This window comes from Salvelinus fontinalis, chromosome 6 (assembly GCF_029448725.1).
Source record: "Salvelinus fontinalis isolate EN_2023a chromosome 6, ASM2944872v1, whole genome shotgun sequence".
In the NCBI taxonomy this organism is placed as follows: domain Eukaryota; kingdom Metazoa; phylum Chordata; class Actinopteri; order Salmoniformes; family Salmonidae; genus Salvelinus; species Salvelinus fontinalis.
In genome coordinates, this window is record NC_074670.1 from 71,013,378 (window position 1) to 71,026,671 (window position 13,294).

Genomic DNA, 13,294 nt, shown 5'->3' on the forward strand with positions numbered 1-13,294 from the left:
CAATATATCCACATAATTTTCCTTCCTCATGATGCCATACATTTTGTGAAGTGCACCAGTTCCTCCTGCAGCAAAGCACCCACACAACATGATGCTGCCACCCCCGTGCTTCACGGTTGGGATGGTATTCTTCGGCTTGCAAGCCTCCCCCTTTTTCTTCAAAACATAACAAAGGTTATTATGGCCAAACAGTTCAGTTTTTGTTTCATCATACCAGAGGACATTTCTCCAAAAGTACGATCTTTGTCCCTATATGCAGTTGTAAATCGTAGTCTGGCTTTTTATGGCAGTTTTGGAACAGTGGCTTCTTCCTTGCTGAGCAGCTTTTCAGGTTATGTCGATATGGGACTCGTTTTACGTGGATTAAGATACTTTTGTACCTGTTTCCTTCAGCATCTTCACAAGGTCCTTTGCTGTTGTTCTGGGATTGATTTGCACTTTTCGCACCAAAGTACGTGTAATGACTTTCATCCTCTTCTCCTGAGGAGGAGTAGGAAATATCGGACCATTATGCAGCGTGGTAGGTATCCATAATATCTTTTAATGAGAATGAATACAAAATACAAAAAGAACAAGAGAATCCAAATTAAAACCGCAACAGTCCCGAATGGTGCAAACACTGAAACGGAAAACAGCTACACACAACCCATAGTGGGAAAACAGGCTACCTAAGTATGATTCTCAATCAGAGACAACGATCGACACCTGCCTCTGATTGAGAACCATACTAGGCCAAACACATAGAAATATAATGCACAGACCAAAACATAGAAAAACAATATAGAATGCCCACCCCAACTCACGCCCTGACCAACTAAAATAAAGACCTAAAAAAGGAACTACGGTCAGAACGTGACAGTACGTGTCTCTAGGAGACAGAATGCTCCTTCCTGAGCGGTATTACGGCTGTGTCGTCCCATGGTGTTTATAATTGAGTACTACTGTTTGTACAGATGAACGTGGTACCTTCAGTCGTTTGGAAATTGCTCCCAAGGATGAACCAGACTTGTGAAGGTCTACAATGTTTTTTCTGAGGTCTTGGCTGATTTATTTAGATTTTCCCATGATGTCAAGCAAAGAAGCACTGAGTTTGAAGTTAGGCCTTGAAATACATCCACAGGTACACCCCTAATTGACTAAAATGATGTAAATTAGCCTCTCAGAAGCTTCTAAAGCCATGATATAATTTTCTGGAATTTTCCAAGGTGTTTAAAGGCACAGTCAACTTAGTGTATGTAAACTTCTGACCCACTGCAATTGTGATACAGTGAATTATAAGTGAAATAATCTGTCTGTTAACAATTGTTGGAAAATGTATCATGCACAAAGTAGATGTCCTAATCGACTTCCAAAACAATAGTTTGTTAAGAAGAAATTTGTGGAGTGGTTGAAAAATAAGTTTTATTGATTCCAACCAAAGTGTATGTAAACTTCTGACTTCAACTGTAAATCTGTAGGTCTGTAGGGTTGGTGGTGGGTCAGGTTGAGACAGGGGTCTGTAGTGTTGATGGTGGGTCTGTGTGGGTCAGGGGTCTGTAGTGTTGGTGGTGGTACAGGTTGGGTCAGGGTAGAAAGAAACTTCCAGTTAGACGGCTATGTCTGGGACTCTGACCCCCAGTGAGAGTGCTATGTCTGGAGCTCTGACCCCCAGGGAGAGTGCTATGTCTGGGGCTCTGACCCCCAGTGAGAGGGCTATGTCTGGGTCTCTGACCCCCAGTGAGAGGGCTATGTCTGGGGCTCTGAACCCCAGTGAGAGGGCTATGTCTGGGGCTCTGACCCCCAGTGAGAGGGCTATGTCTGGGGCTCTGACCCCCAGTGAGAGGGCTATGTCTGAGGCTCTGACCCACAGTGAGAGGGCTATGTCTGGGGCTCTGATCCCCAGTTAGAGTGCTATGTCTGGGACTCTGACTCCCAGTTAGAGGGCTATGTCTGGGACTCTGACTCCCAGTTAGAGTGCTATGTCTGGGACTCTGACTCCCAGTTAGAGTACTATGTCTGGGACTCTGACTCCCAGTTAGAGTACTATGTCTGGGACTCTGACTCCCAGTTAGAGTGCTATGTCTGGGACTCTGACTCCCAGTTAGAGGGCTATATCTGGGGCTCTGACCCCCAGTGAGAGGGCTATGTCTGGGGCTCTGACCCCGAGTGAGAGGGCTATGTCTGGGGCTCTGTCCCCCAGTGAGAGGGCTATGTTTGTGGCTCAAATGGAGGCTGACTTTGGCTCTTGTTGTGGGCCAGTGGTGGGCCAGAGAGTAACCTTGGGACAGGGTCAATTAAGTCCTGGGGGCAGACTTGTTTGAAAAGATACTAGAATGTGGATCAGACACAGCGCTCCACCTCCTCTGTTAGCAAGTTACAAGGAATTCCATGGGCCAAACGTCCCTCCCCCCCTCCAAAATTCAAAAGTTGCGAACATCTGAAAAATCGTGATTTGTCCAAATTATCAGTGATGACAAATCTGTGCATGGGAACAAAGTTCCTCATTAGTCTTCGCATCCCACAGTCTGTTTATAGACGCTACAATATCAGTTATGTTTTGTGCATCTGTCCATGAGACTTTAGGAACATGGTTAGCCTTCATTTCCCCTAAGAGGCCCTGACGTGACAGTCTTCAGTGAACCCTCTCCCTCTGTTTCTGTTGTTTTGTAATACAATACACTTTCCATGTATACTCTGATGAAAAACAACCATCTACTCACAATGTCTTGACCAAGATCCTCACACTCGAAAGATTGTATTGCATCTCCATGGAGCGCTATTATTCCTAACACAAGTCCTAAGCACCATGCTGCCATGCCATTGGTCAGTGTCAGTGTGTAAATAGACCAATCTTTTCACACTATTTTCTCTGAACATGTGGTTTGGTTTCTCTGCCCACCTGTCTGTCCATTGTGTACAGCACTGACTGTGTGGCTGTAGAAATGCCTGCCTTAGCCAAACAGGTTGTCCCAACTGACACCCTATTCCCTATTTAGTGCACTACTTTGGGACAGGGAATTAGGTGCCATTTGGCAGTGGTGGAAAAAGTAGTCAATTGTCAAACTTGAGTAAAAGTAAAGATACCTTAATAGAAAATGACTCAAGTAAAAGTGAAAGTCACCCAGTAAAATAATAATTCAGTAAAAGTCTAAAAGTATTTGATTTAAATATACTTAAGTATCAAAAGTAAATGGAATTACTAAAATATACTTAAGTATCAAAAGTAAATGTAAAAATATTAATAATTTCAAATTCCTTAAATTATGCAAACCAGACGGCCCAATTTGTACATATTTTTTTAATTTACGGATAGTCAGGGACAGACTCCAACACTCAGACATGAATTTACAAATGGAGCATTTGTGTTTATTATTTTCTTTAGGAATGTAGTGAAGTAAAAAATATAAATAGCAAAGTAAAGTACAGATATCCCAAAAAACAACTTAAGCAAGTCTATGACGAAGAGGCTCGCCAACAGCTTCTACCCCCAATAAGACTGCTGAACAATTAATAAAATTGCCACCGGAAAAGTTACATTGACCCCCCCTTTTGTACACTGCTGCTACTGTTAATTATCTATGCATAGTCACCACCCCCACCAACCTCACCTAACCTGCACAATGACTCGGTACTGGTACCCCCTGTATATAACCTCATTATTGTTATTCTTATTGTGTTACTTTTTATTTTAGTCTTCTTGGTAAATATTTTCTTAACTCTTCTTGAACTGCACTGTTGGGGCTTGTAAGCATTTCACGGTAAAGTCTACACTTGTTGTATTCGGCGCATGTGACAAATAAAGTTTGATTTGATTTAAAGTATTTTTACTTGAGTAGTTTACACCACAACTATTTGGGATACAAACTTGGTCTGTTATCTACTTATGTATCCGATGAAAGTGGACAGAGGACCACATGGAGGGAGTGCAGAGCATCCTAAAGAATTGAATAATAAAATAATCTTGATGGATTACAGACCTTCTCCACTTCTCAGACATTTTCAGAATGATAAATCGCAAAGGCCACGTTTTTCCCTCCCTCTCTCCCTCTCTCTCTCTCCCCTTCTCCCTCTCTCTCTCTCTCCCCATCTCTCTCTCACCCCTTCTCGCTCCCTCCCTCCCTCTCTCTCTCCCTCTCTCTCCATTTCCTCGTCTCTCTGTCATGGTTAGGAGCCTTGGCTTTCTTTTGTGAGAGATTACAGGAGCATAGCAGAACCGTGGCTCGTCAAGGGACTTTTATTCATATTTATAATGCATATATAACAAAACAATCTCAGCAGCTGCTACTCCCCTTACTCCTGTTTAGCGTGTGTGTGTGTGTGCGTACCTGTGTGAGTTCCGTACGTGTCTGTGTGTATCTACCTCAGCCCAAGCTCTATCCTCAGCCCAGCTCCATCCTCTACCCCAGCTCCATCCTCAGTCCCAGCTCCATCCTCTACCCCAGCTCCATCATCAGCCCCAGCTCAATTCTCAGCCCAGCTCCATCCTCTACCACAGCTCCATCCTCAGCCCCAGCTCCATCCTCTACCCCAGCTCTATCCTCTACCCCAGCTCCATCCTCTACCCCAGCTCCATCCTCAGCCACAGCTCCATCCTCTACCCCAGCTCCATCCTCAGCCCCAGCTCCATCCTCAGCCCAGCTCCATCCTCTACCCCAGCTCCATCCTCAGTCCCAGCTCCATCCTCTACCCCAGCTCCATCCTCAGCCACAGCTCCATCCTCTACCCCAGCTACATCCTATACCCCAGCTCCATCCTCAGCTCCAGCTCCATCCTCTACCCCAGCTCCATCCTCTACCCCTGTTCCATCCTCAGCCCCAGCTCCATCCTCTACCCCAGCTCCATCCTTTACCCCAGCTCCATCCTCTACCCCAGCTCCATCCTCTACCCCAGCTACATCCTCTACCCCAGGTCCATCCTCTGTCCCAGCTCCATCCTCTGCCCCAGCTCCATCCTCTACCCCAGATCCATCCTCTGGCCCAGCTCCATCCTCAGCCCCAGCTCCATCCTCTGCCCCAGCTCCATCCTCTGTCCCAGCTCCATCCTCTGTCCCAGCTCCATCCTCTGTCTCAGCTCCATCCTCTGTCTCAGCTCCATCCTCTGCCCCAGCTCCATCCTCTACCCCAGATCCATCCTCTGGCCCAGCTCCATCCTCAGCCCCAGCTCCATCCTCTGCCCCAGCTCCATCCTCTGTCCCAGCTCCATCCTCTGTCCCAGCTCCATCCTCTGTCTCAGCTCCATCCTCTGCCCCAGCTCCATCCTCTACCCCAGATCCATCCTCTGGCCCAGCTCCATCCTCAGCCACAGCTCCATCCTCAGCCACAGCTCCATCCTCTACCCCAGCTCCATCCTCTGCGCCACCTCCATCCTCAGCCCCAGCTCCATCCACTACCCCAGCTCCATCCTCTACCCCAGCTAAATCCTCTACCCCAGCTCCATCCTTTACCCCAGCTCCATCCTCTACCTCAGCTCCATCCTCTACCCCAGCTCCATCCTCTACCCAAGCTCCATCCTCTACCCCAGCTCCATCCTCTACTCAAGCTCCATCCTCTACCCAAGCTCCATCCTCAGCTCCAGCTCCATCCTCAGCCCGTGCTCCATCATCAGCCTCAGCTACATCCTCTACCCCAGCTCCATCCTCAGCCCAGCTCCATCCTCTACCCTAGCTCCATCCTCAGCCCAGCTCCATCCTCTACCCCAGCTTCATCCTCTGCCCCAGCTTCATCCTCTACCCCAGCTCAATCCTCAGCCCCAACTCCATCCTCAGCCCAGCTCCATCCTCTACCCCAGATCCATCCTCAGCCCCAGCTCCATCCTCTACCCCAGTTCCATACACTAACCCAGCTCCATCCTCTTCCCCAGCTCCATCCTCAACCCCAGCTCTATACCTCAGCCCCAGCTCCATCCTCTACCCCAGCTCCATCCTCTACCTCAGCTCCATCCTCTGTCCCAGTACCATCCTCTGCCCCAGCTCCATCCTCTACCCCAGCTCCATCCTCTGCCCCAGCTCCATCCTCTACCCCAGCTCCATCCTCTACCCCAGCTCCATCCTCTACCCCAGCTCCATCCTCAGCCACAGCTCCATCCTCTACCCCAGCTCCATCCTCTACCCCAGCTCCATCCTCTACCCCAGCTCCATCCTCATCCCCAGCTCCATCCTCAGCCCAGCTCCATCCTCTACCCCAGATCCATCCTCAGCCCCAGCTCCATCTTCTGCCCCAGCTCCATCCTCAGCCCCAGCTCCATCCTCTACCCCAGCTCCATCCTCTACCCCAGCTAAATCCTCTACCCCAGCTCCATCCTTTACCCCAGCTCCATCCTCTACCCCAGCTCCATCCTCTACCCCAGCTCCATCCTCTACCCAAGCTCCATCCTCTACCCCAGCTCTATCCTCTACCCCAGCTCCATCCTTTACCCCAGCTCCATCCTCTACCCCAGCTCCATCCTCTACCCCAGCTCCATCCTCTACCTCAGCTCCATCCTCTACCCCAGCTCCATCCTCTACCCAAGCTCCATCCTCTACCCCAGCTCCATCCTCTACCCCAGCTCCATCCTCTACCCCAGCTCCATCCTCTACCTCAGCTCCATCCTCTACCCCAGCTCCATCCTCTACCCAAGCTCCATCCTCTACCCCAGCTCCATCCTCTACTCAAGCTCCATCCTCTACCCAAGCTCCATCCTCAGCTCCAGCTCCATCCTCAGCCCGTGCTCCATCATCAGCCTCAGCTACATCCTCTACCCCAGCTCCATCCTCAGCCCAGCTCCATCCTCTACCCTAGCTCCATCCTCAGCCCAGCTCCATCCTCTACCCCAGCTTCATCCTCTGCCCCAGCTTCATCCTCTACCCCAGCTCAATCCTCAGCCCCAACTCCATCCTCAGCCCAGCTCCATCCTCTACCCCAGATCCATCCTCAGCCCCAGCTCCATCCTCTACCCCAGTTCCATACACTAACCCAGCTCCATCCTCTTCCCCAGCTCCATCCTCAACCCCAGCTCTATACCTCAGCCCCAGCTCCATCCTCTACCCCAGCTCCATCCTCTACCTCAGCTCCATCCTCTGTCCCAGTACCATCCTCTGCCCCAGCTCCATCCTCTACCCCAGCTCCATCCTCTGCCCCAGCTCCATCCTCTACCCCAGCTCCATCCTCTACCCCAGCTCCATCCTCTACCCCAGCTCCATCCTCAGCCACAGCTCCATCCTCTACCCCAGCTCCATCCTCTACCCCAGCTCCATCCTCTACCCCAGCTCCATCCTCATCCCCAGCTCCATCCTCAGCCCAGCTCCATCCTCTACCCCAGATCCATCCTCAGACCCAGCTCCATCTTCTGCCCCAGCTCCATCCTCAGCCCCAGCTCCATCCTCTACCCCAGCTCCATCCTCTACCCCAGCTAAATCCTCTACCCCAGCTCCATCCTTTACCCCAGCTCCATCCTCTACCCCAGCTCCATCCTCTACCCCAGCTCCATCCTCTACCCAAGCTCCATCCTCTACCTCAGCTAAATCCTCTACCCCAGCTCCATCCTTTACCCCAGCTCCATCCTCTACCCCAGCTCCATCCTCTACCCCAGCTCCATCCTCTACCTCAGCTCCATCCTCTACCCCAGCTCCATCCTCTACCCAAGCTCCATCCTCTACCCCAGCTCCATCCTCTACTCAAGCTCCATCCTCTACCCAAGCTCCATCCTCAGCTCCAGCTCCATCCTCAGCCCGTGCTCCATCATCAGCCTCAGCTACATCCTCTACCCCAGCTCCATCCTCAGCCCAGCTCCATCCTCTACCCTAGCTCCATCCTCAGCCCAGCTCCATCCTCTACCCCAGCTTCATCCTCTGCCCCAGCTTCATCCTCTACCCCAGCTCAATCCTCAGCCCCAACTCCATCCTCAGCCCAGCTCCATCCTCTACCCCAGATCCATCCTCAGCCCCAGCTCCATCCTCTACCCCAGTTCCATACACTAACCCAGCTCCATCCTCTTCCCCAGCTCCATCCTCAACCCCAGCTCTATACCTCAGCCCCAGCTCCATCCTCTACCCCAGCTCCATCCTCTACCTCAGCTCCATCCTCTGTCCCAGTACCATCCTCTGCCCCAGCTCCATCCTCTACCCCAGCTCCATCCTCTGCCCCAGCTCCATCCTCTACCCCAGCTCCATCCTCTACCCCAGCTCCATCCTCTACCCCAGCTCCATCCTCAGCCACAGCTCCATCCTCTACCCCAGCTCCATCCTCTACCCCAGCTCCATCCTCTACCCCAGCTCCATCCTCATCCCCAGCTCCATCCTCAGCCCAGCTCCATCCTCTACCCCAGATCCATCCTCAGCCCCAGCTCCATCTTCTGCCCCAGCTCCATCCTCAGCCCCAGCTCCATCCTCTACCCCAGCTCCATCCTCTACCCCAGCTAAATCCTCTACCCCAGCTCCATCCTTTACCCCAGCTCCATCCTCTACCCCAGCTCCATCCTCTACCCCAGCTCCATCCTCTACCCAAGCTCCATCCTCTACCCCAGCTCTATCCTCTACCCCAGCTATATCCTCTACCCAAGCTCCATCCTCTACCCCAGCTCCATCCTCTACCCCAGCTCCATCCTCTACCCCAGCTCCATCCTCTACCCCAGCTCCATCCTCTGCCCCAGCTCCATCCTCTGCCCTAGCTCCATCCTCAGCCCAGCTCCATCCTCTAACCCAGCTCCATCCTCAGCCCCAGCTCCATCCTCTACCCCAGCTCCATCCTCTACCCCAGCTCCATCCTCAGCTCCAGCTCCATCCTCAGCCCAACTCCATCCTCAGCTTCAGCTCCATCCTCTACCTCAGCTCCATCCTCAGCCCAGCTCCATTCTCTACCCCAGCTCCATCCTCTGACCCAGCTCCATCCTGTACCCCAGCTCCATCGTCAGCCCAGCTCCATCGTCTATCCCAGCTCCATCCTCAGCCCCAGCTCCATCCTCTGCCCCAGCTCCATCCTCTACCCCAGCTCCATCCTCAGCCACAGCTCCATCCTCTACCCAGGCTCCATCCTCTGTCCCAGCTCCATCCTCTGCCCCAGCTCCATCCTCTACCCCAGATCCATCCTCTGGCCCAGCTCCATCCTCAGCCACAGCCTCATCCTCTACCCCAGCTCCATCCTCTACCCCAGCTCCATCCTCTACCCCAACTCCATCCTCTACCCCAGCTCCATCCTCAGCCCCAGCTCCATCCTCTACCCCAGCTCCATCCTCTACCCCAGCTACATCCTCTGCCCCAGCTCCATCCTCTGCCCCAGCTCCATCCTCTACCCCAGCTCCATCCTCAGCCCAGCTCCATCCTCTACCCCAGCTCCATCCTCAGCCCCAGCTCCATCCTCTGCCCCAGCTCCATCCTCTATCCCAGCTCCATCCTCTACCCCAGCTCCAACCTCTGTCCCAGCTCCATCCTCTGCCCCAGCTCCATCCTCTACCCCAGATCCATCCTCTGGCCCAGCTCCATCCTCAGCCACAGCTCCATCCTCAGCCACAGCTCCATCCTCTACCCCAGCTCCATCCTCTGCCCCAGCTCCATCCTCAGCCCCAGCTCCATCCTCTACCCCAGCTCCATCCTCTACCCCAGCTAAATCCTCTACCCCAGCTCCATCCTTTACCACAGCTCCATCCTCTACCCCAGCTCCATCCTCTACCCCAGCTCCATCCTCTACCCCAGCTCCATCCTCAGCCACAGCTCCATCCTCTACCCCAGCTCCATCCTCTGCCCCAGCTCCATCCTCAGCCCCAGCTCCATCCTCTACCCCAGCTCCATCCTCTACCCCAGCTAAATCCTCTACCCCAGCTCCATCCTTTACCACAGCTCCATCCTCTACCCCAGCTCCATCCTCTACCCCAGCTCCATCCTCTACCCCAGCTCCATCCTCTACCCCAGCTCCATCCTCTACCCCAGCTCTATCCTCTATTTAAGCTCCATCCTCTACCCAAGCTCCATCCTCTACCCCAGCTCTATCCTCTACCCCAGCTCCATCCTCTACCCAAGCTCCATCCTCAGCTCCAGCTCTATCCTCAGCCCGTGCTCCATCCTCAGCCTCAGCTCCATCCTCTACCCCAGCTCCATCCTCAGCCCAGCTCCATCCTCTACCCCAGCTCCATCCTCAGCCCAGCTCCATCCTCTGCGCCACCTCCATCCTCAGCCCCAGCTCCATCCACTACCCCAGCTCCATCCTCTACCCCAGCTAAATCCTCTACCCCAGCTCCATCCTTTACCCCAGCTCCATCCTCTACCCCAGCTCCATCCTCTACCCCAGCTCCATCCTTTACCCCAGCTCCTTCCTCTACCCCAGCTCCATCCTCTACCCCAGCTAAATCCTCTACCCCAGCTCCATCCTCAGCTCCAGCTCCATCCTCAGCCCGTGCTCCATCCTCTACCCCAGCTCCATCCTCTACCCAAGCTCCATCCTCTCCCCCAGCTCTATCCTCTACCCCAGCTATATCCTCTACCCAAGCTCCATCCTCTACCCAAGCTCATCTACCCCAGCTCTATCCTCTACCCCAGCTATATCCTCTACCCAAGCTCCATCCTCTACCCAAGCTCCATCCTCTACCCCAGCTCCATCCTCTACCCCAGCTCCATCCTCTGCCCCAGCTCCATCCTCTGCCCCAGCTCCATCCTCAGCCCAGCTCCATCCTCTACCCCAGCTCCATCCTCTACCCCAGCTCCCTCCTCTACCCCAGCTCCATCCTCTACCCCAGCTCCATCATCTTCCCCAGCTCCATCCTCTACCCCAGCTCCATCCTCTACCCCAGCTATATCCTCTACCCCAGCTATATCCTCTACCCCAGCTCCATCCTCTTCCCCAGCTCCATCCTCTACCCCAGCTCCATCCTCTACCCCAGTTCCATCCTCTACCCCAGCTCCATCCTCTTCAACAGCTCCATCCTCAGCCCCAGCTCCATCCTCAGCCCAGCTCCATCCTCAGCCCAGCTCCATCCTCTAATCCAGCTCCATCCTCAGCCCCAGCTCCATCCTCTACCCCAGTTCCATCCTCTACCCCAGCTCCATCCTCAGCTCCAGCTCCATCCTCAGCCCCAGCTCCATCCTCAGCTTCAGCTCCATCCTCTACCCCAGCTCCATCCTCAGCCCAGCTCCATTCTCTACCTCAGCTCCATCCTCTGACCCAGCTCCATCCTGTACCCCAGCTGCATCCTCAGCCCAGCTCCATCGTCTACCCCAGCTCCATCCTCAGCCCCAGCTCCATCCTCTGCCCCAGCTCCATCCTCTGTTCCAGCTCCATCCTCTGTCCCAGCTCCATCCTCTGTCTCAGCTCCATCCTCTGCCCCAGCTCCATCCTCTACCCCAGATCCATCCTCTGGCCCAGCTCCATCCTCAGCCCCAGCTCCATCCTCTGCCCCAGCTCCATCCTCTGTCCCAGCTCCATCCTCTGTCCCAGCTCCATCCTCTGTCTCAGCTCCATCCTCTGCCCCAGCTCCATCCTCTACCCCAGATCCATCCTCTGGCCCAGCTCCATCCTCAGCCACAGCTCCATCCTCAGCCACAGCTCCATCCTCTACCCCAGCTCCATCCTCTGCGCCACCTCCATCCTCAGCCCCAGCTCCATCCACTACCCCAGCTCCATCCTCTACCCCAGCTAAATCCTCTACCCCAGCTCCATCCTTTACCCCAGCTCCATCCTCTACCCCAGCTCCATCCTCTACCCCAGCTCCATCCTCTACCCAAGCTCCATCCTCTACCCCAGCTCCATCCTCTACTCAAGCTCCATCCTCTACCCAAGCTCCATCCTCAGCTCCAGCTCCATCCTCAGACCGTGCTCCATCATCAGCCTCAGCTCCATCCTCAACCCCAGCTCCATCCTCAGCCCAGCTCCATCCTCTACCCCAGCTCCATCCTCAGCCCAGCTCCATCCTCTACCCCAGCTTCATCCTCTGCCCCAGCTTCATCCTCTACCCCAGCTCAATCCTCAGCCCCAACTCCATCCTCAGCCCAGCTCCATCCTCTACCCCAGATCCATCCTCAGCCCCAGCTCCATCCTCTACCCCAGTTCCATACACTAACCCAGCTCCATCCTCTTCCCCAGCTCCATCCTCAACCCCAGCTCTATACCTCAGCCCCAGCTCCATCCTCTACCCCAGCTCCATCCTCTACCCCAGCTCCATCCTCTGTCCCAGTACCATCCTCTGCCCCAGCTCCATCCTCTACCCCAGCTCCATCCTCTGCCCCAGCTCCATCCTCTACCCCAGCTCCATCCGCTACCCCAGCTCCATCCTCTACCCCAGCTCCATCCTCAGCCACAGCTCCATCCTCTACCCCAGCTCCATCCTCTACCCCAGCTCCATCCTCTACCCCAGCTCCATCCTCATCCCCAGCTCCATCCTCAGCCCAGCTCCATCCTCTACCCCAGATCCATCCTCAGCCCCAGCTCCATCTTCTGCCCCAGCTCCATCCTCAGCCCCAGCTCCATCCTCTACCCCAGCTCCATCCTCTACCCCAGCTAAATCCTCTACCCCAGCTCCATCCTTTACCCCAGCTCCATCCTCTACCCCAGCTCCATCCTCTACCCCAGCTCCATCCTCTACCCAAGCTCCATCCTCTACCCCAGCTCTATCCTCTACCCCAGCTATATCCTCTACCCAAGCTCCATCCTCAGCCCCAGCTCCATCCTCTACCCCAGCTCCATCCTCTACCCCAGCTCCATCCTCTGCCCCAGCTCCATCCTCTGCCCTAGCTCCATCCTCAGCCCAGCTCCATCCTCTACCCCAGCTCCATCCTCAGCTCCAGCTCCATCCTCAGCCCAACTCCAACCTCAGCTTCAGCTCCATCCTCTACCTCAGCTCCATCCTCAGCCCAGCTCCATTCTCTACCCCAGCTCCATCCTCTGACCCAGCTCCATCCTGTACCCCAGCTCCATCGTCAGCCCAGCTCCATCGTCTATCCCAGCTCCATCCTCAGCCCCAGCTCCATCCTCTGTCCCAGCTCCATCCTCTACCCCAGCTCCATCCTCAGCCACAGCTCCATCCTCTACCCAGGCTCCATCCTCTGTCCCAGCTCCATCCTCTGCCCCAGCTCCATCCTCTACCCCAGATCCATCCTCTGGCCCAGCTCCATCCTCAGCCACAGCCTCATCCTCTACCCCAGCTCCATCCTCTACCCCAGCTCCATCCTCTACCCCAACTCCATCCTCTACCCCAGCTCCATCCTCAGCCCCAGCTCCATCCTCTACCCCAGCTCCATCCTCTACCCCAGCTCAATCCTCTACCCCAGCTCCATCCTTTACCCCAGCTCCATCCTCTACCCCAGCTCCATCCTCAGCCCCAACTCCATCCTCATCCCAGCTCCATCCTCTACCCC

At 54.5% G+C, this 13,294-nt stretch overlaps 1 protein-coding gene across 1 annotated transcript in view; it reads left to right on the top strand.

Annotated features, from left to right (window-relative positions):
• Positions 1–1,595: 1,595 nt before the first annotated feature.
• Positions 1,596–13,294, top strand: part of LOC129858659 (mucin-1-like) — a 90,584-nt gene continuing 78,885 nt past the window's right edge. Inside the window, exons 1-3 of the mRNA XM_055927958.1 lie at positions 1,596–1,848; positions 7,258–7,638; positions 10,654–10,820. Coding sequence (XP_055783933.1) covers positions 1,596–1,848; positions 7,258–7,638; positions 10,654–10,820 — 801 coding nt within the window. The remainder of the gene's footprint in view (positions 1,849–7,257; positions 7,639–10,653; positions 10,821–13,294) is intronic.